Source organism: Gopherus flavomarginatus, chromosome 5 (assembly GCF_025201925.1).
Source record: "Gopherus flavomarginatus isolate rGopFla2 chromosome 5, rGopFla2.mat.asm, whole genome shotgun sequence".
Classification (NCBI taxonomy): domain Eukaryota; kingdom Metazoa; phylum Chordata; order Testudines; family Testudinidae; genus Gopherus; species Gopherus flavomarginatus.
The window spans coordinates 103,181,594-103,208,821 of NC_066621.1; the positions used below are offsets into that span (position 1 = coordinate 103,181,594).

The 27,228-nt window shown below is 44.7% G+C and overlaps 1 protein-coding gene across 1 annotated transcript in view; it reads left to right on the top strand.

The window, feature by feature from the left end:
* Nucleotides 1-27,228, top strand: part of RASGRP1 (RAS guanyl releasing protein 1) — an 86,025-nt gene that overhangs the window by 34,817 nt on the left and 23,980 nt on the right. Inside the window, exons 4-11 of the mRNA XM_050954827.1 lie at nt 2,405-2,467; nt 4,066-4,197; nt 5,429-5,582; nt 11,641-11,814; nt 12,493-12,609; nt 13,150-13,425; nt 18,101-18,181; nt 26,501-26,605. Of these exons, the coding sequence (XP_050810784.1) occupies nt 2,405-2,467; nt 4,066-4,197; nt 5,429-5,582; nt 11,641-11,814; nt 12,493-12,609; nt 13,150-13,425; nt 18,101-18,181; nt 26,501-26,605 (1,102 nt within the window). The remainder of the gene's footprint in view (nt 1-2,404; nt 2,468-4,065; nt 4,198-5,428; nt 5,583-11,640; nt 11,815-12,492; nt 12,610-13,149; nt 13,426-18,100; nt 18,182-26,500; nt 26,606-27,228) is intronic.

Sequence of the window (27,228 nt, forward strand, 5' to 3'; positions counted from 1 at the left end):
CTTCAAGCTGTCGCTGACAGCCCCCACTCCTTTCTGATCATTTTTTTTTTTTTTACAATGGAACAAAATAATTGTTTACATCTTCCCTATGGAACTTGGGCTTTCTGCAGTCAGGGAAGTAGTTCATTTGTCAATTTTTAAATTCCACACACTCAGACTTTCCAGCCAGATATAAGTATTTGCAAAGCCAGTGGTGGACTAAAGCAGATTTGAATGGATCATCTAATCTGGGCTGTGAGTTTTTTGAAGTTGCCTTCAAATTTCCAGCTCCACCACTCTTAATCCCTCAAAATTACATGACCAGCTCTGGTCAATTTGCAGTAGATTTGGGTCACATTTAGATTAATCTGACCCTCTAACAGTTTGTAAATTATCTTCTTTAAATAGGTTTCAGAGTAGCAGCCATGTTAGTCTGTATTCGCAAAAAGAACAGGAGTACTTGTGGCACCTTAGAGACTAACAAATTTATTTGAGCATAAGCTTTCGTGGGCTACAGCCCACTTCTTCGGATGCATAGAATGGAACATATAGGGTATGGCTACATTTGGAATTTCAAAGCGCTGCCGCGGCAGCGCTTTGAAGTGTGAGTGTAGTCAGAGCGGCAGCGCTGGGAGAGAGCTCTCCCAGCGCTGCATGTAAACCACATCCCTTACGGGTGTAGTGTGCAGCGCTGGGAGCCGCGCTCCCAGCGCTGCTGCCCTGATTACACTGACACTTTACAGCGCTGTATCTTGCAGCGCTCAGGGGGGTGTTTTTTCACACCCCAGTTGCAGCGCTGTAAAGTGTGAATGTAGCCAAGCCCATAGTGAGGATATATATACACACACACACACAGAGAGCATGAAAAGGTGGGAGTTGTCTTACCAACTCTGAGAGGCCAATTAAGTAAGAAAAAAATCTTTTGAAGTGATAATCAAGATAGCCCAGTACAGACAGTTTGATAAGAAGTGTGAAAATACTTACAAGGGATAAATGGCTGAGCCATTACAAACATTGAATCTATCTCCCCTTGTAAGTATTTTCACACTTCTTATCAAACTGTCTGTACTGGGCTATCTTGATTATCACTTCAAAAGTTTTTTTCTTACTTAATTGGCCTCTCAGAGTTGGTAAGACAACTCCCACCTTTTCATGCTCTCTGTGTGTGCGTGCGTGCGTGCGTGCGTCCGTCCGTCCATCCCCTCATCAGGGGCAGCTCCAGGCCCCAGCACGCCAAGTGTGTGCTTGGGGCGGCAAGCCGGGGGGGGGCGCTCTGCCGGCGCCATGAGGCACAAGGCAGGCTGCCTCCTGCAGTATGCCTGCCACAGGTCTGCCAAAGCCGCGGGACCAGCGGACCCTCTGCAGGCAAACTGCCGGAGGCAGCCTGCCTGCTGTGCTTGGGGCGGCAAAATCCCTAGAGCCGCCCCTGCTCCACATTATATGTTCCATTCTATGCATCCGAAGAAGTGGGCTGTAGCCCACGAAAGCTTATGCTCAAATAAATTTGTTTGTCTCTAAGGTGCCACAAGTATTCCTGTTCTTCTTTATAGGTGCACAATACTTCAAAAAGAGATGCATTTTCTCTCTCTGCAGGAGAAAAATATCCATAATGCCCATAACATATTTTTCCTGAACTGATCTTCCATATATGTAAATTACCATTTATAGAATAAAAATAACTGTTGTCTTTGCAGTTAATATATATTTCACACTTCAAAAATATTTCTCTCCAGTATTATCTCCGGTAAATCACAACAGTTAACAGGCAGGTCTCCATAAAAATGATCCTTGATGAATTTAGTATTATTTTATAACCTTTTGTTTCATACGTTAACAAGCTGTATGAATGGACAGGTCCTAATGAAAATTGGGAAGCAAATTACCAAGAAGCAAACTCAAAAGCAAATGTTCATTTAAGTACTTAACACCTCTCAGCACTTGATCAGATACGTCAGTGTTATTTATAACTGTCCTATTTATATCTGTCCTTCACTAATGACTTCAGAAGAATAATATGCATCAAAGCCCTGATCCAATGTCCACGGAAGGCAATGGAAAAGTTCCCATTGACTTCAATCAGTGAGCATTGGATCAGGCTCCAGGAAAAACTGAACATATCAAGTTTCAGATTGTGAATGCAGAGCCGGCTCCAGGCACCAGCGCAGGAAGTAGGTGCTTGGGGCAGCCCATGGAAAGGGGTGGCACGTCCGGGTCTTCGGCAGCAATTCGGCGGCGAGTCCCTCAGTCCCCCTCAGAGTGAAGGACCAGCTGCCGAAGAATGAAGTGGCGCAGTAGAGCTGCCTCTGAAGTGTCACCAATCCCGGCTTTATCTTTTTTTTTTCTTCCTTTGCCGCTTGGGGCGGCAAAAACGCTAGAGCCAGCCCTGCGTGGATGAACTGCCCTGTTTTCCTTAACAGTTCTCTACATATCTGGATGCTTTAGAAAAGAAATCTTCTGGGCTTTGTGTAAAGATATGCTATTTTGTAAGGTAAGAATTTTTTGCATAAATGTGCCTGTGAAATAAAATAAGTGATACAATGACATGCTAGCAGTTACTGTTCAAGTTGGTCATGTGGTGCCACAAATAAGAGTGACTTTGCATTTCTTAAGTTAGCATTCAAAAGAGGAATGCTATTCCATAGACTTCCTTAAAGTTTTACTTGCACAGATCTATGCACAATGGCCCAAACGGCCTGGTGCAAATCCATTAAAATCAATGGATAAATTCAGCTCCATGTTATGGGTGCATAATTATGACCCTGAGCCTCCAAAAGCCTGAGCACCCTCAACTTGTATTGACATCACTGAAAGTTGAGAGTGATCAGCAATTGATTGAATTGGACCCTAGGTTACCATACAGTTTTCTCTTTCAAATAAAGCAATGTTGAATACTTGGGCTATATCAATATGTAGCCCAACTCCTGATTGCATTCAATACGGAGTTGTACTTAATCAATTGCAGTGTTACCCTAGGAAATTATTTCCTTTTTCCTTCTATTACATTTAATGTAATGGTTGATATTTTAGTTTAAAGAATGTTTTTATTAAAGAGTCAGCATTTGCCAACAGTTTTTGCATAGCACTAATACTTTCATCAGTACTTAGACCAGGAAATAAATGGTAGATGCTGGCAAATGTTAGCTTTTCAATAGTGACCATTTTACTACCTCAAAAAGGGGTACTTCATTAGTGCAGAATGGTTCAGTATTTTACAGGACACTATGGAATACATTTTCAAATTGTGCATGTGTAAAATTCACAAATGCACATACTTACAGGAGAGTACATATGTCCATTTATTAGAGCAAACCCAGGTTTTGTGTGTGCATGGCTTACAAGCCAAATAAGCTGAATGGAAAGATGAGACATAATACATGTAATCTGACCACCTCATGTACAAGGCACTATTTCTCAGGAAATATCTTGTACATATCAAGTTAAAGTGTATCACCCATAACAATTTTTATTTATTTGTGAGTGGCAGGTTTCCACTCTCCCACCCAATATATAATAAAGAAAAATAATCCTGGAACCAGGCATTGCCTTCACTGTCAAACTAACTGATTTAAAAAAACTGAGTTTGTTGTAGAATTTGGTGGTACAGATAAGCACCATCAAAAGAAAAAGTAATAGACTAGATCCTTGATTTGCATAAATCTGTGTAGCTTCACTGAAGTCAGTGGAGCTATGGTGATTTACACAAGCTGAGGATCTGCCCAATGTATTTAAAGGTCTGAGCACTGAGCCAACTCACTGTGTTGTTTAATATTTATGTATGTGTAGATACTATGGTGAGATGATCAGACAGGTTGAAGTTTGTCATATACACAGTCATTACAAAGCAATAAGACAGAATTGGTAGTGTCAATACAAGGGTTTGAGTCTTGCATTATAAACTCTCTATTTGGATAGAACAGTGTACTTGGAGAAGGTGCTTTGAAGCAAAATTTAAAATCTGAGTGACCAAAAGAGCATAGAAGTTATAAACCAGACTGGGTGTTTGCCTTGCAGCATTACTGGTGTTTCAGTTACACAAATAACCAGCAAAATTCTTTATTTTATTATTCTATTTTCCATTCACAATAGGTATTGGATAACAGAGTTCTGGATCATGTTCAAAATGGATTCTAGTCTAATTAACACCATGGAGGAATTTCAGAAATTGGTGAGAGCTAATGGTGAGGAGTTACACTGTCGCCTAATTGACACAACTCAAATGTGAGTGTCAAAGTTTTACTATGTTTGGGAAACAAAACAATAGTACCATCTCGCTTGCCTAAAATAATAGTAACCAATCTCCAATAGCTAGATTAGGAATATTTCCAAGTGTCCTATATTAGCAATGTGCAAAAGATTTCAGTTTACTGAGGGTGAAATTTACCCCTGTGCAGTGGGCCAGCATGTGACAATTTAAGTCCCATTAAAGCTCTAAAAATATGGCTTCAATTTAACTTAATTGTTGCAGAGATCTTGTGCCGACCCTCTGCACAGGGTAAACTTCACCATAAGGAACACAGAAGACTTTAAGTGAAGAAAGATTTTGAAAGACTTAATTCCTTGAAAGGGCAGTGAGAAAGGAGAACACATTTTACTCAGCATGTACATGAGGTAAAACAGTGGACTTTTTAAAAGCCAAAATTCAGATTACTAGGGAGATAATATAGGGTTCATTTCATTATATCTAATTCCTAATGTTATTTTATGTGTTGTTGCTGATCTTATTATCTGGTCAAGAACAGATCCCAGAGCACCTAGAAAAATAAAGGGCACAGGGGCTGTATCTCACGTGGCTCTCTCCTGAGAAGACACTCTTCCCATTTTTAAATAAGAGTGAGAAACAGGCAGCCGAATTTGACCCACAATTTATAGCTGGCAGTAGAGTATAAGCTTACTTATGAGATTCAGTTGAGCTGCCCATGAAGACAATAAGGGGCAATAACAAGGCATGATGGACTGACCAGATCCTGTTGCCACTGAATCCCATTGACTTTAATGGGACTGGGATTTGATCCAATGGACACAGCAAACTGGAGAGAGTTAAGCACAACAATGCTGAGGAGATGTCACTATGGCAGTATTCTGTTTCATAATGTAATTTTACTATCTTTAAAGGGTACTTGAAAAATGCATGTTAAAAGCATTCAACGGGACTGTTATCATAATATCTTTTATTGGACCAACTTCCAGTAAAAGATATTACCTCACCCGTCATGTCTGTCTAATATCCTGGGACCAACATGGCTACAGCTATACTGCATATGTCGAAATATCCATTATTCATAATGAATATAAAGAAATTGTTCTTTTGAAATTCAAATCATTCATTGGTTTTCAACTGCAATAAATCAAGCAACTGATGCAACCATGTTTTGGGGGAAATGTAAATTAGTTTTCCTGCAAAAATCAACCTCAATTTTAGTGTAAACTTTTTCCTATTTTTTATAAAAAGAAATTCCCGGGATTGGTCCCGAAAGCTTACACAGCGGATAAAGCCCAACACCAGTAAGAAAAGGAAAGTCTCACTTCTCTTTGATCATCTAGAGCCGGAAGAGCTATCAGACCACCTCACCTACCTTGAATTTAAGTCCTTCCGAAGAATCTCAGTAAGTGATCAGCTTTTGGCTAGAAAAAAACCAAAACAACTAACCTTGAGTGTATGCGGTTGGACTCACTTTCATCCTGATCCTTACTTTGTTTGTTTTTTCAAAAAGTGTTTGTATTGGGTCAGGGGAGCTAGCAGGGGCGAGGGCAGACAGTTTTGACCCCCTTATGTTCAGACAGTAGGTTGGGTCAGGAAGGTTGGGTCAGGCTGAGGAACAAGCTATCTCCTTTCACTCAGAACAGTGTTTAAGCTGATGCAAGTGGCATGGGGGGCAGAGGGATGGTGAGGGGACTGGAGAATGGGGAAAGCAAAGCACTGCAGGAACTAGGCTGCCTGATTCTGTCTCCCTGGTGTACTCACCCCACTATGACAGCAGAGGGGTGCTGCAGCACTCCTTTACAGGGGCTCCTGGAGAGCCCTGAAACCCCTTAAATATTAAAGTAACACTTTATTTTAAACAGGCCAATTGGGGCTGTACCTGACTGTCTTTTCTTTCTTTGTCACACTAAAGAAAAGGTCAGTATGGTTTGATATTCTTTTTGTGTCAAACAAAAGTGCACAGTAGGTTCAAAGCAGCAAGGAGGGGCAGTGTGTTTGTGGGTATAGTTGTTCCTTTCCCCACCCCGGAAATGTGTACAATACTGGTATGAAAGCTGCTGAGATAAGATGCGTAGCTAAAAGAACAAAGAGACTCATCTTTTGGATGGTAGCACTAGAATCTGAAGGGTAAGTTTTGCAGTTAGAGGGATGTTGAACAGATTGCAAAAAAATCTCTCCTAGTCATGCATCAGTGCACTTTATTTTAAGCTCCAGGTACGTGACTCCTCATATGTTATGTTAAAATCTAACAGCCTTGGGACTGAAGTCACGCATTTACGCATAGGGTCCTACCTGTAGGCAGTTATAATACTTAACGCTTATATAATGCTTAACATTTTCAAAGCTCTGTGCAGAAACTAATTAATTAATGATTAATGGGAATAACAAGTATGATGCACAGTCAGAGTCTTGGTTCCCTCATAGTTCTCAGCCAGTTATTTAGCTGTGTAACATAGGTTCCAGCATACTCTATTAATGATAATCTGAGATAAAAAATTAGTTCACCTGGACCTTGGTTAGGAAAAGAAAGTGCTTTATCCATTAAACAATGTGATTATTTAACTCCTCGCAGAATGCCTCCCTAATATAGTAGCCTAATACTTGTCCCTGCTATGGGAGAGACTTCGCAAATTAGATGATGTAATGCTAACATGAGAGTAACTATTCATACATACATTTATTCATTCTGAGGCTAGCAGTTACCATCAAATCATTAATGTTCCTACAGTATTTCCCATATTGGGTCCAGTAGCTTGTGTCTGACTACAGCGTATCTTTCAAAAAGACATTCAGTCTTGGTATTGAGAGAGAGAACCCATCACTCCTCTTGGCAGTTTGTTCCAAAGGTTAATTTCCTTCTCTGTTTTTTTGAAAAAAAGAAATACAGTTGTTGGGTTGTTGGATGTGTGTATTTCTCTCTCTCTCACCCCCCCACCCAACAACTGTATTTCTCATTTGAATTTGTCTGGCTTTAATTTCTAGTCATTCCATCTAAATGTCTTAATGACTGTGTTTAATTCTCTGAGCATGTCCAGTGTGAACAAGATGTTACTACTGAAAAAAAGCACTGGTTTTAAGAGCTGAGCTTTTGAGTTTGATGGAATTATGACAGAATGGTAGGATAACATGTGTCTTCATAGGGTCTGATAACCTATGTAGGTCCTAAATCTTGAAATAGCTAAGCCACTTGAACTTCAGGAGATGCTTACATAGAATGGGACTTTTTTTTAGGACAGTGTACTGGTGAACTCAGTTTAATGGTATTACAAGACTTGTGGTGGTTTCCATTTTACAAAAAATACCCAAGTACTCCGAAATCAGGTCTATGAGATTCTGGGCCACAATTTTGCCATTTTAATTCCACTTCTTTTCGTATCTAGTTGTGGGATGCAACCTTGTAACAGGATGGTTAATAGATTCCCCCTCCATAATTATCTAAAAAAGAGACTAAGGTGGGCTGATAAATGACTGATATTCAAATGCTGTAAGCTGAAAACATCATTGCTCCAGTGCTGCAAGCTAGAGCAAGAACAAAATGTTCTTTGAATTCAGATCTCTCACATGGCCATCTATGAGTCTATGCTGTTTTCAGTTGTTTCATTCAGCCGTTATCTTGTTCAGTTTGGGGCAGACGAATTGTGTTTGTTCTTAGTAAAAATACAAGTCGGAGATGAAAAGGTATGTTTATTCTGAATGAAATTAACGTTTATTTGCTCTGTGCAAAATTACTTTCCATTCCAGCCTTGTTAAATAACCTTGATAATAAATTCAGACACCAGCATTCTTCTCAAAGCTTGTCTAATACGTTATATAAAAATGTGCCCAACATTATAGGGAAGCCTTCTGGCATTTTCCAGAAGGGAGAACTTCTGGTAACCAACATAATCTAATCAAACTTATTATTGTACTGAAACCAATACAAAGACAATAATTATATAGTTAAATAGTGAAAAATTATCCAGCTCTGTAGAGTGGCTGCCTGGGTTCCACGCTATTGCCAAATCTGGCTTTGGTCCAAAATTCAAACAATGGATGTGAACAGTCTGTAATCTCACAGACAACTCTGCTTATTAGTGTTAATATTTCTTCCATTTTTAATTTAGCAAGGGAAACAAAGCAAGGTTGTTGGCTGTCATCTCTGCTTTTTTACATGGATTTTGAACAGTTGATAGCTCGTATTAGTAAAAAAAAAAAAAAGAAAGAAAAAGAAACAAAAGAAAGATAAAGACAAGAAAGAACCTGTAGGGAACATAAAGCAGCGTTATGAGCTGACAATTTACTACTTTTTATTACAGATCCATCTCTTCCAGTTTCTGTTTTTATAGGCTTACTAGAGGAATTAATTTTCTACTTGGTATAAAATCAAATTTAATAAGTCAGAATTGGTGCGTGGGCTGTGGATCTGAACCTAATTTTTTTTCACAGTTTGGATTGTTCCAGTCTGAATCAAATACTTGCATAGTAAATGATCCTGAAGTATTAAGGAAATTCAAAGGCTGGACATTGGTTCAATACATGGAATCCGATATCTCCCTTGATCTTGATTCATAGATTCATAGATTCTAGGGTCTGAGGGGACCAATGTGATCATCTAGTCCGACCCCCTGCACAAAGCAGGCCACAGAACCCTACCCATCCACTTCTATAAGAAACCCCTAACCTATGCCTGAGTTACTGAAGTCTTCAAATTGTGGTTTGAAGACCTCAAGCTGCAGAGAATCCACCAGCAAGTGACCCATGCCCCACGCTGCAGGGGAAGGCGAGAAACCTCCAGGGCCTCTGCCAATCTGCCCTGGAGGAAAATTCCCTCCCGACCCCAAATATGGCGATCAGCTAAACCCTGAGCATGTGGGCAAGACTCACCAGCCAGCACTCAGAAAAGAATTCTCTGCAGTAACTTAGATCCCATCCCATCCAACATCCCATCACCAACCACTGGGCATACTTATCTGGCGATAATCAAAGATCAATTGCCAAAATTAGGCTCTCCCATCATACCATCCCTTCCATAAACTTATCAAGCTTAATCTTAAAGCCAGATATGTCTTTTGCCCCCACTACTCCCCTTGGAAGGCTGTTCCAGAACTTCACTCCTCTAATGGTTAGAAACCTTCGTCTAATTTCTAGTCTAAACTTCCTAATGTCCAGTTTATACCCATTCGTTCTTGTATCTATACTGGTACTAAACTTAAATAATTCCTCTCCCTCCCTAATATTAATCCCTCTGATATATTTATAAAGAGCAAGCATATCCCCCCTCAGCCTTCTTTTGGCTAGACTAAACAAGCCAAGCTCTTTGAGTCTCCTTTCATATGACAGGTTTTCCATTCCTCGGATCATCCTAGTAGCCTGTCTCTGAACCTGTTCCAGTTTGAATTCATCCTTCTTAAACATGGGAGACCAGAACTGCACACAGTATTCCAGGTGGGGTCTCACCAGCGCCTTATATAACGGTACTAACACCTCCTTATCTTTGCTGGAAATACCTCGCCTGATGCATCCTAAAACCGCATTAGCTTTTTTCACGGCCATATCACATTGGCGGCTCATAGTCATCCTGTGATCTACCAATACCCCAAGGTCCTTCTCCTCCTCTGTTGCTTCCAACTGATGCATCCCCAATCTATATCTAAAGTTCTTATTATTAATCCCTAAGTGCATGACCTTGCACTTTTCACTATTAAATTTGATGAGCAAAGTGCTTTGATAAAAATGAGCATTCTTTCTTGATTGTTGTAACAAATGCAGGTGTTCCCTTACACAAAGGCCTGGTCTACACTGGGTGGAGGTGGTCAATATAAGATACGCAACTTCAGCTATGGGCTGAGGTCGACGTATCTTATTTTGACTTATGCCCCATCCTCACGGTGCAGCTCCCCTTCTGCCTCCGCTTCCGCCTCTTTCCCTGGTGGAGTTCCGGAGTCGACGGGAGTGTGTTCGGGGATCGATTGCTACCTGCTGATCTGGTGGGTAGTGTGGATGTACCCTTTGGATCATTGTGATTAAATTAAATAAGACATTGTTGCAATCTGCCTGGCAAAATAAGAAATCACAAGCCTGATTCTGAAATTATGTTGACTTCATTGGAATTGTTCCTTCATTGGAATATTTACACTAGCAGATGTGAGATCAGAATCAGTGCCTCGAGATAAGAAAGTTATATCTTCCTTCCAGTTTCCCTAAAATTAAGCTACTTCTCTAAGGGCTGGATTGAGCAATTAACCTCCCTCTATATTTAACCTTCTCTGAAGGACCACTGAACTAAGTGAATCCATGAAGTTGTTTAAGGTGGGACAAGTACATGTGCCTCTCCTACCGAACAGGGTTAGGAGCCTCTGTGTCAGAAGGCTCAAAGCCAGATTGAGTCTTCTAGACCATCCCAGTTGGGAATGCAGGATTGAAGGCCCTGTATCTCTCCCCACCCTTATTCCCTTGCTGGTCTGCCACTAAGATTGGTGGACCCCAGGGAATGCATTTCACACACCTCCTGTTTCCTCCCTCAGACTGGCTTGAGTGCGTGGTTCAGACCTGAGTGGCCCTGGCAAGATGCACAGCCACATATTGCAGGTTAATGTAAATTAAAAAGTTCTACATCATACAGGGCTTCTGCATCTTTGTATGGTTACCATGAGTAGTGACCACAAGATGGCTGTAATATTTAGTTAATTCACGTCAGTCAATTTCCTTTGGAATGAATGCATAGAAGAAAACTCAATTTGTTTTCAGTAACCGTAAAAGTCAGAAGTTGCTGGACACTAGAATTCTAAATTCTGATCACTTACATACCCCACAAGAACCTCTCTTTGAGAGATCCTAATTCAAAAGATGCTTCCTGCTTACTAACAGCTCTAAATTAAAAAAAAAAAAAACATACGGGTCACTTTGTCTGCCTTCAAGCACAGCAGAGGAAGGTGAAACATTGGAAGCATTGAGAGAGAATTCCACCACCAAGCCATTTCATGAATATGTAACAGTCATATACAGATTATGGGCTGGATTCTTTCGTTCGTCACAGCCACTTTATGCTACTCAGGAATAGTGAAGTGAACATATTTTGGCCAGAGGTGGCCAGTAGAGAATTCCCCTTATGTGAGGGAAATCTCAACTGGTGTCAAGTTGTCAGAAGCATAGCTTCCTGTTGCACCAGCAGTCCTCCTTTCATCTTCGGCATTATTGCATGCTGGGGGAACAGGATGGGAGCATGGTGGGACAGAGCTTTACTACCTCTGACAGTGGCATAAGGTAATTTGGGGAGCGTCAGCTAGCTCCCAGACTGAAGCCCCTCTACCTCCCTGTACTGAGCAGAGCTTAAGGATGGGGGATGGTTTCCACCCTATAGATAAATATAAAATACATAACATGCCACTGTATTTTATTTAGCAAGAAGATATATATCTGCACACAGGCTTCATGGAATATACAAAGTCTGGATGCGATTTTAATTTTGTTTTGTTTTTTAGTTCTCAGATTACCAGAATTACATTGTAAACAGCTGCGTAAAGGAGAATCCAACAATGGAAAGATCCATTGCTCTTTGTAATGGTATCTCCCAATGGGTACAACTAATGGTACTCAGTAGGCCAACACCACAACTTCGGGCTGAAGTGTTCATCAAGTTTATTCATGTTGCACAGGTCAGTTTCACTTTGACCTTTTTGTGTTTGTCATATGTCCTTTCTTTGAAACTGTCAGCCCTTTAATTATTCCTCCTTCACCACTACCTGTATTCTCCAGTGGGATCAGCTGGGAGGGAGAGTTGGCAGTGGTCTCTATTTTTATACCAAATGATCAAGTATCACCTTATTTTCAACTGCAGTAGGTCTCTCCCTTGAGACCCATATTGTAGACCCATTTGCTCAAAGCAGCTAGACTTGCTTTTGAACCACTCAATACTTTCCCTTAAACTTCCAGAGGTGTCACCATTTAGAGACCCTATTTGCTAGTGAATTACTGTGATAAAGAGAACATGCTCAGGATTCTCCTGAACAGGAGCATTGAATATTGTTAAAATCTTACCTTTGCACTGAAGAGAGGTGTCCTTTGGAGACGCGCTCTGCTTGTAGAATAAAAAGGCTTTTTGTATAAAGGAAGAGCTCACACGCCACCCCAACAAATGAGAACACTGCTTGAGTATAAAAGTGGAGTAAGATTGTTTTAAAATGGTAACCAAGATTGATGTTCTAGAAAGGAAATTGTTAGGAACTCTGTAGAACCAACGGAACCTAGGCCCCAGCTTAAAAGGAAAGCATAATTTGGATATATACATTTCACAGCTTCAAACCTTAAGTAATTGATATTGTTTGTCAATATAGAAGCTCCACCAGTTGCAGAATTTCAATACTTTAATGGCAGTGATAGGAGGTCTCTGTCACAGCTCTATCTCCAGGCTCAAAGAAACAAGTTCGTATGTTCCTCATGAGGTCAACAAGGTCAGTATCACTGTACTCGGTATCATAAACATACAGTTTAGTTACCATCAGGCAATACAGACTGGACAACCTTCAGGCAAACAATTTTTATTTTTTCCTCCCAATTACATTTACAGATTAAAAGATTCCAAATACGCGGTGATGGAAGTGGGGGGAGAGGGAAGATGGGGGGGAATTGGTGACTTGAGGCTGTATTTTTAAGGATACCTAATTTTAAATCATCTTAATTTGTGAAGCTAAAATCTGGGGGTTTAAGTGGTTTAGAATCTGAAAATATTGGTGGATTGCTTTTTAAAATATTATTAAATGTGTAAGCAGTTGTAAACTAGGTTTCATTTGAAGCCAGAAGATTTAGACCTGTAGGGTTACTTTTGTTTTGTTTTGTAAATCTTGGCTTGGCTTTCTGGAGGATAAAAACATGTCAGTGACAAATAACATGGGTTGTCTCTATACCATCTGAAGAGACAAATATGTTCACAGGAACAAAATCATGAACACAGAAAACGTGATTAATTTTACTACTTTGTTTATTTTCTTTAGGTGTTTAATGAAATGACAGAACTGCTCTCATCTTATAGGAACTATGACAATTATCGACGTGCTTACAATGAGTGCACTAACTTTAAGATCCCAATCCTTGGGGTCCACTTGAAAGACCTGATCTCCCTTTATGAGGCCATGCCAAATTACTTAGAGGACCAAAAAATTAATGTGCATAAACTACAGTCTCTGTATAACCACATAAATGAACTGATACAACTCCAGGAGTTGGCACCTCCCTTAGAAGCTAATAAAGATCTTGTACATCTGCTCACGGTAGGTCTGTAAGATCACAGAAACACTGCCTATTTCGAACTGCTTTTCATGCATTTCTCAAGTGTTTAAAGCTAAATATATACTTTTCTACAGCTAATATGAAAAAAAAGTAAGGTTTTTAGGGTACAGTAGGGGTTACACAGTAGTCCCGGTGAGGACATGGGCTGTAGGAAAATGTAGTTGATAATACAGGCTGTTTTGGTAGTTTCCTGGGGGTTATTTTTATAGGAAGGAATTAAGACATTTGTCTGTGCTCTCCTTCGTTGGCAAGCACTGCCTCACTTTCACTAAGGAGGCACTAACTAGGGGCAGAGCTGCCTTTACTCCCTGGATACACTTGGAGAGATAGTAGGTCTTATAAAAGTCTCCAGGTATGCTGGAGGGGTTTGCTATGCCTGTTGCTGATAGTAGCTGCTGTGTGCTTCAACATGAAAAGGGAGAGACATCATAAGATGCTATTGGGATAAAGGTACCTCAGTTCTGAGGAATATTTTACTTTACTTTGTGAAGCTGCTGTATGGTACTAGCAAAGATTGTCTGGAATTAGCTTGTGTTTATGTATCGGGGTAGCCATGTTAGTCTGTATCCACAAAAACAACAAGGAGTCCGGTGGCACCTTAAAGACTAACAGATAACAGCTTATTTGGTCATAAGCTTTCGTGGATAAAAAAACTCTTCTTTAGCATCTGAAGAAGTGATTTTTTTTACCCACGAAAGCTTATGCCCAAATAAACCTGTTAGTCTTTAAGGTGCCACCGGACTCCTTGTTCTTCTTGTGTTTATGGTGGTTCTTTCTGGAATATCTCTGCCAGGACAATGTTACTAGTTCTGCAGGGATGCTATCCAAATTAAATAAGAGATGTACATGTGTCTCAATATCATTGTTTTAGTCAAAAAAGATTAAAGGTCTAGAAAACATGACCTATATGGGAAGATTTTAGAAATTGGGTTTGTTTAGTTGGAGAAGAGAAGATTGAGGGGGGTTATGATAACAGTTTTCAAATACATAAAAGGTTGTTACAAGGAGGATGGAGAAAATGGTTCTTCTTAATCTCTGAGGATAGGACAAGAAGCAATGGGCTTAAATTGCAGCAAGGGCAGTTTAGGTTGGACATTAGGAAAAACTTCCTAACTGTCAGGGTAAATAAACACTGGATTAAATTGCCTAGGAAGGTTGTGAAATCTCCATCATTGGAGCAGGTTAGACAAAGACCTGTCAGGGATGGTCTAGATCAGGGGTAGGCAACCTATGGCACGCATGCCAAAGGCTGATTTTCAGTGGCACTCTCACTGCCTGGGTCCTGGCCACCAGTCCGGGGGCTCTGCATTTTAATTTAATTGAAGCTTCTTAAACATTTAAAAAACCTTATTAACTTTACATATAACAATAGTTTAGTTATATATTATAGACTTATAGAAAGAGACCTTCTAAAAATGTTAAAATGTATTCTGGCACATGAAACCTTAAATTAGAATGAATAAATGAAGACTCGGCACACCACTTCTGAAAGGTTGTTGACCCCTGGTGTAGGTAATACTTAGTCCTGCCATGAGTGCAGGGGACTGGACTAGATGACCTCCTAAGGTCCCTTCCAGTCCTACGATTCTAGTTGCTCCTAGAATGTTATCAAACTATGAAGAATTATTAATATGTACTTACTTTTCCCAGGTTGTGCTGTTTATTTTTAGCAGGTTGCAATTTAACAAGATGGGCCAGTTTTGCTTCCAGCTTACAGACCCTGTTTCAGCAAAGCAATTAAATATGTACTTAACTTTAAGCACATAAGTAGCTCTACCACTGGGACTACCCATGTGCTTGACGTAGAACACCTGTGTTACTGAATCAGGGCCATAGTCAGTCAGGTTTTCCTACAGAGCCTTGCCAAGTACTGAATTTCCCCTAGCCTCACCCCTAAAAAAAAAATCCAAAACCAAAAAAGATTTTAATACCTTGTTTAAAGTGATTTTATGTTCCTAAACTTTCTTATTTTCCATAACATTTTAGCAAAAATAATTTTACACATCAGAAATATATACAACTGCAGCCATTCACAATTTCAGTGCAAAGCCTTGAAAATGGTGGATGTTTTGTGACTGTATCAGATGTACATTACTCTGGGTTTGCTGTAAGACTTTACAATAGTAGCTTCTCTCTGGCATTCCAGGGCCTGGGGTTAGCCTATTCCTCCCCCAGGCTCACATCAGTCTCCATCGTACTCCTTCCTGTTGTCTTTAGTCACCTGCTTTTGCATCAGCAGACATGTCAGTGTGAAGAGGTGGTGGTAATTGCAGGGAGGAGTGACTAATTCATAATGAAAATATTTGACAAAATTAGCTTGTTTTTTGAATTGCCAGAAACCAGTTTAAGATTTATTGATTATTTGAAATTATCATTACAACTTCTGCAATAATAATTCTTGATCTGTAGGTTGGTCAAGTGGTTTTTTGCATATATTTGAAATCAGAAACTTGAGCAGCCTTGTTCAGTTTTGTTTGGACGTGTCACATGCTATATTTCTGGGCCCTGCTTATGCAAGTATGAGAGATGCCATCTTGGCTGGTACAGCAGGAATTGACCTGAGGACCTCTAGAGCTAAGGGCATGAGCTACTGTAGCTTGAGCTGAAGCTCTCGCTTGGGTACAGAGGGTGATCTGTACAGATATTCCTTTGTGGCTTACATAAGCATAGCTCCTAGAACCAGCTTTCTAGTGTGAATATTTGTATGCAAAAGTTCCGAATTCACTTTCTGTGAAAACTATCTAATATCAGCTGAGAATTGGTTATTTGCAAGAACTCCCTGCCACTAACCTTATTTGCTGGAATATTTGCAGAAACAAAGGCAAAAGGGGGTAGTAGGCAAGCTTTTTTTTTTTTAAAAAAAAATTCTCTCTCATCCAGGTGCAATAATAGCCCCTTTCTAAAATTAATGGTGGTAGCAGCAGGATTCTCACTATGAATAAGCAACCCCATCTTCTGGCTCTTGCATGTACTTACCCACTGTTTATGATCCCAGCTGGGTTTGATGAATTCAAGATGTTGAAACAGCAGATTTCAGGCTGACAGCATAGACTGAGGTGAAGAGTAATAGCAATGAAGCTATATGCTGCCTCCTTCAGCTCCTGTGATGGGGTCTCCATGCCCAGTGATGAACCGATGCTGTTTGAGGGCTATGATGGTGCAGTTCAGCTTCCACCATTATCAGATTTGGTCTGCATCACAGTGTCCCCTGTTGGTTGGGTTAGCCCTCGAGATGACCCCCAAAATTACCCCCTTTCAGGGTTCACAAAAATAGTCAAAAAGAAGGAAAAACCCGGACACACTAGGCTACAGCTTCTTCATCAGGGTCTGAGTGGACACTTCTTCCCTCTATTGAAGGGGCTCGCTCAGTCTTCCTGTAGCCCTGCCAAATGGTCCTTTGCTCAGCTTCTCTCCTATCTTCTTCCTTAAGCCCCTTTCTCTTTGACAAGATCAGCACCCCTGGGAGTGGAGGACTCTTCCAGAAATACACAGAACTGAGACTTGGCCTTTGTGCAATGCGACAACAGAATTTTGGTCTTTCCCAAGAGATTATTTCTTTGTAAAAGGTAGTGTAATAATATGAGGCTCAAAATCTCAGCGAAACAAATAACGCAGGGTCTGGGCAATAATAACCACAGGAACTCCTTATGGTAAGACTACAGTGGAGTGAAGACCACTTATTTTCCTTGTAAAAATGCAGTAGCATATGAGAAGTATCAAGCAATAAAAGCACTTCTGTGTAGCTGTGAGAATTATAATAGTATAAAATGTTCTATGCTATTGTCTGCCGGATACAGATTTATCAAGTGAGGTTAAGAATGTTTCTGACTTTAAACAGGCCACTCATAGGTTTCCCTCTGAGAAACAAATTAAAATGGCTTCCCGGACTCTGCTGAGCATATGGAAATCAAAAGAGATACCATACCACACCTACAAATAACCAACTCGGCAAGAAACTCAATAGTTCTTGGGAATGACTTCCTTGAATTTGTGGATATCGCGATAGTGCTAAAATAACCTGTACAGCTTCAATAACTCTTCTGTTTGTGCAGGAGTGGGAGGAAGAGGGAAAAGGGGTCACTGAACTCTAAGAGCCATGTCAATTCAGAGAGGCTAGTTAGGCTACTTCTCTCTTTATAGTTACATTTGTGTGTGGCATGCTTGAATAAAAACTATACTGAAATTCATTCTAAATAATTAAAACACTGAAAAGCAATTTTGTTGCACAGAAACCTAATTTTGCCCTAAACTTCTTAGGCAGCTATTAAAGACAAATCTACCAAAATAGATTTTGAATCATAATTGCACACAGGCAGACATCACTTGTGGATGTGACAGAACCCCTATTGTAATGTCATGGGGACAACAGACGTTATTGGGTCACTTATTAACTCACACTGCTAGATGCAGATATCTGATTGTACTTGCGTCCGTTTCTCAGGCAATGGGAGCAACAGATTGGCATTTGGAAATGTGCCTATTTCAAATTGCTGTCAGCACCCATGCTTTGAATGAGTGTTTCCCCAAATGCATGGTTTTGTAGCACAGCCTTAATTAACAATTAATTTACCAGCAAGTTGCATGTGCACCAGAAACAAGTAAATCCATGGAATAACAGCAACTACTTAGAGACTAATCCAGTTCTGTGTTTTTCAGCTGTCACTTGATCTTTACTACACTGAAGATGAAATATATGAACTATCATACGCACGAGAGCCAAGAAGCCACCGAGCTGCAGTAAGAGCCTTTCCAGAACCTTAACAAAATGGTTTACAGCAATATAAATTTCATCCCTAGTAGAAACTTTGGTTTAGGCTACAGCTTATTAAAGACACTGACGTGTTTGTGGTATATTGTTGTTACAAACAAACAACATGTTAGTGAAGCAGAATAGTAATAACAACTCTCTATATGGGACTGCTTCTTTTCTCACTCTTATGATACCAGTGTAACTCCATTTATTTCAATTATGTATTATGTATTTGAAATAAATGGAGTTACTCCTGATTTATATCAGCATGAGTGGAGAAATCAGGCCCATGAGTTGGTCCAGTGACAGTCAACCCTAATTCTTCTAAAGCAACAGGCGTCTGACAATTCCAATAATCTGCCCCAAGGCATTTTTATAATAATTTATTTTTTCAGATTTTTTTATAAACACGGAAAAGAAAGTTGCTTACTGTGACACACTCTCAGGGCATCCAGAACTGTAAGTCACCTTGTTATCCCTCTGCCTTTACAAAAGAGAGATTTGCTGATGTTAAACCAACTGACAATGTCCTGCCACCCCAGCTGGATAGCCAGCTGAACAAACGCCTTAGGACTCTGCCAGTCCTTACTTTGCCTTGCAGGTAACACTTGGTGCACCCCAGTGCCCAGCCCCCCTGGAAGAGCCTTCCCTTTGCAGTATCCAGTCCCTGTCACCAGACACTCACAAAACCTTGTTCGCTCCGCTGAGGAGTCACACTTTACTGTAATATTACAATCCTGAGATGAAGTTACAGTAAAATCAAGAATAAGTTTATTAAAAGTGAACAGAGATTTAAATGACACTATGCAAAGATAATAGAAACAGAAAATGGTTACAAACGAAAGTATAACACTTTGTGGTGACTAAAATTTAACTTGACAGGCTATAATCCTCGTCTAAGTTTCTCACCTAAAGGCACCTCTCAGCATCACAAGCTGAGAATCCATGGGTCCAAAAGGCACTGGCCTCTTTGTTCCCTCAGTGACGAATTCCCAAGGGGTTCTTTCCTCCTTCTTATAGACCAGAAAACATTTGAAAAGTATTCTTTTGCCATGTGCCCCCAGCCAAAGTTCTCCCCTGCTGGCATGCAGACGCCATGTTATCTATGCTGTTTTCTCATCCTTGTGTTAATTTGCTTTTCCTGTTGACTTAATATGCTTGCTTTGTGTTTCTTTTAGCATGCTCGATTGACATCTGAGACATAGGCAGACAGATAAATCAACATTACATTGTCTAGGAAATATACACTCAACTGTGTACCCATACATACATCACACAGTGATTGTGATGAGCAGTGTGATATAAGTTTTTTCAACTGACATCTTACGATATATATTCTTTACAAATAAGTACGGTGACAGCAGTGTGTTAGGTGTAAGTTTGTCAGGCCTGATAGCAGTTGCTGTTATATGACAGTGATCTCTTTGCCGTTATGCATTGAGGGGCTTTTAAGGTCACCCTTACATTGCATAAAACTGATCTCCTATTAATCAAAATGCATAGAACTGACTGTAGTAGCAATGGGGAAATTACTGCTGTTCTCGGTAAATAGGTTGAAACAATAATAATTAAAAGTGTTCATGATATCATAAGAGACTAACCAGCCATTATAAAGGAAAATTGTGCCTCACTGACAGCCTTTGACAAAGTCCTTCACAAAAGGCTAGTAAGTAAATTAAATAGTCATGGGGTAGGATACATAGTTTTGTCAGGAAGCAGAAACTCGGATAGAAAAGAGTTGTTAAATGGTCAGTAGTTTAACAGGATGCCACAGGCTCCATACTACGACAGGTGTTATGCAATATATACTCACTGAGCTGGAGCAGGGATTGAAAAATGAACTAGCAAAATTTGCAGATAACACAGTTTTTTAGACTAGTCAAGACTGAAAAATCATGTAAGGAATTGCAGGAGTAGCGGATTAGTTTGTGTTGGGGGAAAAACAGCAAAGAAAAGACGGTTACTCACCTTTGTAACTGTTGTTCTTCGAGATGTGTTGCTCACATCCATTCCAGTTAGGTGTGCGCGCCGCGCGTGCACGTTCGTCGGAAACTTTTTACCCTAGCAACTCCAGTGGGCCGGCAGGTTGCCCCCTGGAGTGGCGCCGCCATGGCGCTCGATATATACCCCTGCCGGCCCACCCGCTCCTCAGTTCCTTCTTGCCGGCTACTCCGACAGTGGGGAAGGAGGGTGGGTGTGGAATGGATGTGAGCAACACATCTCGAAGAACAACAGTTACAAAGGTGAGTAACCGTCTTTTCTTCTTCGAGTGATTGCTCACATCCATTCCAGTTAGGTGAATCCCAAGCCATACCTAGGCGGTGGGGTCGGAGTGAGAAGTCGCGGCATGGAGCACTGCAGATCCGAAGGCCGCGTCCTCTCTTGACTGCTGGACCAGGGCGTAGTGGGAAGCAAAGGTGTGGACCGATGACCAGGTCGCTGCCCGACAGATTTCCTGGATGGGCACACGGGCGAGGAAAGCCAGCGACGACGCCTGCGCCCTGGTAGAATGCGCAGTCACACGGCCCGTAGGGACATGGGCCAAGTAATAGCAGGTCCTGATACAGGACGTTACCCATGAGGATAACCTCTGGGAGGAGATAGGAAGCCCCTTCATGCGGTCCGCTACTGCCACGAAAAGCTGGGGGGATTTGCGGAATGGTTTGGTCCTCTCCACATAGAACGCGAGAGCCCTACGGACATCAAGCGAGTGGAGCTGCTGCTCCCTGCCTGAAGAGTGAGGTTTCGGGAAAAAAAAACGGGAGGAATATCTCTTGGTTGATGTGGAAGGTCGAGACTACCTTGGGGAGAAAGGCAGGGTGTGGCCTCAGCTGCACCTTATCTTTGTGGAAGACTGTATACGGGGGGTCTACCACAAGAGCCCGGAGTTCCGACACCCGCCTAGCTGAGGTGATAGCTACTAGAAAGGCAGTCTTCCAAGAGAGATAGAGTAGGGAGCAAGTAGCTAACGGCTCAAAGGGGGGCCCCATGAGCCGAGACAACTCTAGGTTAAGATCCCAGGTTGGAGCAGGGAGTCGGACGTTAGGGTATAAACGTTCCAGCCCTTTCAGGAATCTAGACACCGTCGGGTGAGAAAAAACGGAGCGGCCATCCCCACCGGGGTGAAAGGTGGAGATAGCTGCCAGGTGGACCCGCAACGACGATATCGCCAGACCCTGTTGTTTGAGGGACCAAACATAGTCTAAGATATTGGCCACCGAAACTTCCATAGGGCGGAGACCTTTCTCCACACACCAACAGGAGAAACGCTTCCACTTGGCCGAGTATGTCGCTCTAGTGGAAGGCTTCCTGCTGCCCAAAAGTACCTCCCGTACCGGGGTGGAGCAGCGTAGTTCAGAACCGGTCAGCCACGCAGGAACCACGCCGCTAGGTGCAGCGACTGCAGGTCCGGGTGACAGAGAGTCCCGTGTTCCTGGGTAATCAGGTCCAGGTGAAGGGGCAGGGGAACTGGGTCGGCTATGGCCAGGTCCAGCAGCATGGGGTACCAATGTTGCCTGGGCCACGCCGGGGCTACCATGATCACGCGAGCCCTGTCCCTGCGCACCTTCAGAAGGACCCTGTGGACCAGTGGGAACGGGGGAAACGCGTAGTACAAGTGGGTCGTCCACGGAATAAGGAAGGCATCCGCTATAGACCCGGGCTCCCTGCCCTGAAAGGAGCAGAACGCCTGGCACTTCTTGTTCCCCCCGGACGCGAAGAGGTCCACACGGGGATAACCCCACCTCTGGAAGATTGAGAGGGCGACGTCCGGGCGAAGGGACCACTCGTGTGATAGGAAGGATCTGCTCAGGCGATCCGCCAGCGTGTTCCGTACTCCGGGGAGGAAGGAAGCCGTGAGGTGAATGGAGTGGGCTACACAAAAGTCCCAGAGTCGCATCGCCTCGTGACATAGGGGAGAGGATCTGGTGCCGCCCTGCTTGTTTATATAGTACATGGTCGTCGTGTTGTCGGTAAACACCGCGACACAACGACCTTGAAGCTGGTGACAGAACGTTTGACAAGCAAGGTGGACCGCTCTCAACTCCCGCATGTTGATGTGCATCTTCACCTCCTGCGGGGACCACAGGCCCTGTGTTCTCAGGGTTCCCAGGTGGGCCCCCCAGCCGAGATCTGAGGCATCCGTTGTCAGGGACACCGAGGGCTGAGGAGGGTGGAAAGGGAGCCCCGCACACACTACGGACTGGTCTAGCCACCAGCCGAGAGAATCTAACACCCCCTGGGGGATTGTGATCAGCATGTCTAGTAGCTGCCTTGCCGGCCGGTAATGTTCAATGAGCCACAACTGGAGGGGCCTCATGCGGAGCCGAGCGTAACCGGTCACAAATGTGCATGCTGCCATGTGGCCTAACAGGGTTAGACATGTCCGTACTGATGTCAAGGGGGCTGCCCGCAATCGCTGAACGATCGCCGACAATGCCTGGAACCTCGGTAACGGCAGAAGAGCCCTGGCCACGGTGGAGTCCAGGACGGCCCCGATGAACTCCACCCTCTGCGTGGGGATCAGGGTGGACTTGTCCATGTTGATCATGAGGCCCAAGGTAGCAAACAGGCCGGTGATCACGCGGACGTGGTTGCAAACCTGTAGTTCCGACGTGCCCCGAATTAACCAATCGTCTAGGTAAGGGAACACGTGGATACGACTGCGCCGAAGATGTGCCACAACGACTGCCATGCATTTTGTAAATACCCTCGGGGCCGTAGAAAGGCCAAATGGGAGGACTGCAAATTGGTAGTGAAGGGGGCCCACCACGAATCGAAGGAAACGTCTGTGGTGTGGCCAAATGGCGATGTGAAAATAAGCGTCCTGCATGTCGAGGGCGGCGTACCAGTCTCCCGGATCCAGGGATGGGATAATGGTCCCCAGGGATACCATGCGGAACTTCAACTTCACCAGGTATTTGTTGAGCTCTCGCAGGTCGAGGATAGGCCTGAGGCCTCCCTTGGCCTTGGGGATCAGAAAGTAGCGGGAATAAAACCCCTTGCCTTTCTCGTTTTCCGGAACCGCCTCTATAGCTCCTTTGTTGAGGAGCGTCTGTACCTCCTGTCGAAGGAATTGCTCGTGAGAGGGGTCCCTGAAGAGGGACGAGGAAGGGGGGCGGGAAGGAGGAAACGATGTAAACTGCAGGCGGTATCCCGTCTGCACCGTACGCAAGACCCAGCGGTCCGATGTTATTTGGGTCCACGCCGGAAGGAAAAACGAAAGGCGGTTGGAAAACGGGGGGGAAGGATCCGTGGGGGAAACTGTTACTGCGCCCTCGGGCGCACCTTCAAAACGAAGGCTTGGGTCCAGGCGGGGGCTTAGAGGAGCTTTGATTCTGCCCCCCTTGGTTCCCCGAATGCCTACGCCTTCCATTCCTGCCACGGCGCCTATTGAGGTCCTGCCGTTGGCGGAACTGGGGGTATGGCCTGCGCTGCTGCTGCTGCTGTGGCCGGAAGGGTCTGCACTGCGTTCCCGGCGTGTGCATCCCTAGGGAGCGCATAATGACCCGATTGTCTTTGAGACTCTTAAGTCTGGGGTCTGTCTTTTCCGAAAACAGGCCCTGGCCTTCGAACGGGAGGTCCTGGATGGTATGTTGGAGCTCCGGTGGAAGGCCAGAGACCTGCAGCCAGGAGATACGGCGCATCGTTACCCCCGAGGCGAGGGTGCGGGCAGCCGAGTCTGCAGCGTCTAAAGAAGCTTGCAACGAGGTTCGTGCAACCTTCTTGCCCTCGTCTAGAATGGCCGCAAATTCTTGGCGGGCGTCTTGTGGCAGCAGCTCTTTGAATTTGTCCGCTGCCACCCACGAGTTAAACGCGTATCTGCTGAGCAGGGCTTGTTGGTTCGAAACCCTGAGCTGCAGGGCCCCAGCCGAGTAGACTTTGCGTCCAAGGAGGTCCATACGTCTGGCCTCCCTGGATTTGGGGGCTGGAGCTTCCTGCCCATGACGCTCCCTGTCGTTCACCGACTGCACCACCAGGGAACACGGTGTCGGGTGGACGTGGAGGTACTCGTAGCCTTTGGAGGGGGCCATGTACTTCCTCTCGACGCCCCTCGCCGTAGGGGGGATGGAGGCCGGTGACTGCCAGATTGTATTGGCGTTGGCCTGGATCGTCCTAATGAAGGGTAGGGCGACCCTGGTGGGAGCATCAGACGAGAGGATGGTGACAATCGAGTCCTCGATCTCAGAGACCTCCTCGGCTTGTAGGCTCAGATTCTGAGCTACTCGCCTAAGGAGGTCTTGGTGCGCCCTGAGATCCAGCAGGGGAGGGCTACTGGAGGAGGTGCCAGCCACCGCTTCATCAGGGGAGGAGGATGAGGAGACCCCCGGCAAGAAAGTGTCCAATGGGGGGTCTCCCTCGGCCCTCGCCTCTGTCTCAGGAGCCAGAGCGGAGTCTTGCTGCTTGGATCCTTCCTCTCCATCCGGGGAGGGAGGGGGGCGAGACAACGAAGCTTCCGGCACCCTGTGCTCCGCCGTCGCAGGCCTAGCAGGAAGCTGTTGGGGGCCCTGGGCTTGATGGTATGCCCAGGGGGTCCAAAACCCCCACTGCTGCGGACCTTGGTCCTGTTGCGGAGGGTCTTGGAATAGTGCCGCCTGCCTGTCGGTGCCCAGCGCATACACGCTGTCTGTCTGTGAAGACACCGACGGCTGCCTAGAAGGCCATGGCGGGGCCGACCCCGGCTGGTAAGGGTCTGCGCGGGTCGGCACCGAAGATCTTCTCGGTGCCGGGGATCGGTACCGGGAGTCATAGCGGTGCCGGGATCGGGACCGGGTTCTGTCTCGGTGCCGGGATCGGGACCGGTACCGGCCGCTGCTTCGGTGCCGGGATCAGGACCGGGACCTGCCACCGACGCGGTGACGGGAGGTCGACCGGGACCGGGACTTGCCACCAGCTCGGTGCCGGGAGGTCGACCGGCGCGGCGAGTGATGGCGGGACTGGCTCCTGGAGTCACGGTGCCGGTATCGGCGGCTGGAGTCAGACCGCGACTGTCTGGAGGTCGATCGGTGCCGCGAGTGCGACCGGTACCGCCGAGGGGAGCGGTGCCGGGACTGCGAGCGGCGGTGGGATCTTGATCGACCGTGGCGTCGGGACCTGGATCGCGAGCGCGAGTCCCGAGACGGTGCCGACATCATGGGCTTGCCTCTAGATGCGACCCGCACCGGAGGTACCGGGGGTGGCAGCTGAGTAGACTCCGTTAAGGCGATAAGGTCCCGTGCCGAGGCGAAGGTCTCTGGCGTGGATGGGACCAATAGCTCAACCCCAGATCTTATGGGGGAGCTTGGCGGCACCGGACTCGACGGACCCACCGGGCCCGGAGTCGACGGTGCCGGTGGCGCCGCGGCCGATGTCGATGCCGGGCGCTCCAATCGGGTCTGCCTGGCTGGAGTAGCAGACGCTGACGGTCTCAGCTCTGCACCCGGTGCCGGAGAAGGTCGGTGCCGGGGAGTCTTCCCGGTGCCGGTGCGATCCGGTGCCGGCGCCGAGATCACGGCCTGCGAAGCCGCTGGGTCAAGTGCCGCCTCCATGAGGAGAGTCCTGAGTCTTTGGTCTCTCTCCTTTTTTGTCCTGGGCTTAAAAGCCTTGCAGATGCGGCACTTGTCCGATCTGTGCGATTCCCCCAGGCACTTCAGGCACGCGTCGTGGGGGTCGCTGGTAGGCATAGGCTTCTTACAGGCCGCACACTGCGTAAAGCCCGGCGAACCAGGCATGAGCCCGGTGCCGGGTGCCGGGAAGGGCTACAGCCCCCGGCGAACAACTATCTACAATACTATTTACACCTAATTACTTAACTAACTACACTTAACGATCTAACTAACAACTATAACAATAACGATAGTTAACAAGGAGAGCTAGGGACGTGGAGGACAGCTATGCCGCGCTCCACAGTTCCAACGACCGACACGGCGGTAAGAAGGAACTGAGGAGCGGGTGGGCCAGCAGGGGTATATATCGAGCGCCATGGCGGCGCCACTCCAGGGGGCGACCTGCCGGCCCACTGGAGTTGCTAGGGTAAAAAGTTTCCGACGAACGTGCACGCACGGCGCGCACACCTAACTGGAATGGATGTGAGCAATCACTCGAAGAAGAACTGCACCTTGGCATGAGTAATTTGAACTACTCACCACTTATTGGGCTCTGAATTAACTGTGGATAGCTCAGTGAAGACTGTCAGAGAGAGGATACTGGACCCAGTAGGCCTCTGCTCCTGGCTCGCCATTCTTATTCTTCAGTTAGACAAAGGAAAAAACTTGGGTATTGACAATACTTGATGAGATGGTAATAAGTTTCTATAATGTTCATTTTAGCCTTTGACACCTTCCAAACCACCGGTAGTTGCAGATTGGGCCTCAGGCATAGCTCCAAAACCTGATCCAAAGACAATCAGCAAGCACGTTCAGAGAATGGTGGATGTAAGTGGCCATTTTACCAAGTATGTTTGATTACATCCTGTATATGATCGTATATGTAATGAGAAGCTGCATACTGAAAACCAGACATCTTCAAAACTGTGCTGAGTCTGTTTGTAAACAATGTTAAAAACATTGCGTTGTTTGAAAGCACAAATTTTATTATAAGCGGAAGAGAGTCCTGTGGCACCTTATAGACTAACAAATGTATTGGAGCATGAGCTTTCATGGGTGAATACCCACTTCATCAGATGCATGTCATGTAATTTTATTATAGTAGTTATAGTCCCATCAGGGGTATCAGCTAACTGCACTGCTACTTAAACTGGAGCCCACATTCATTCTTTGCTAAAGTTTGTTTTGATACAGTGTTTGGCGCAACTGGGACATGGGCGGTCTGACCTAGCGGTCAAAGCAAGAATCAGGCCAAGTCACATACCAGAAAGTCAGAGTCTGAGACAGGCCACAGGGCGAACTGGAAGTCAAATGTCAGGAGGCAGGTAGGGTCAGGAGACAAGCTTGAGAGCCAAACCACAGATCAGGAACCAGAGTTGGGCCAGGTCAGGCTACCAGAAAGTCAAGCCAGGAGAGCAGAAGCACACGGTCCACAGCAAGGTGGATCCCAT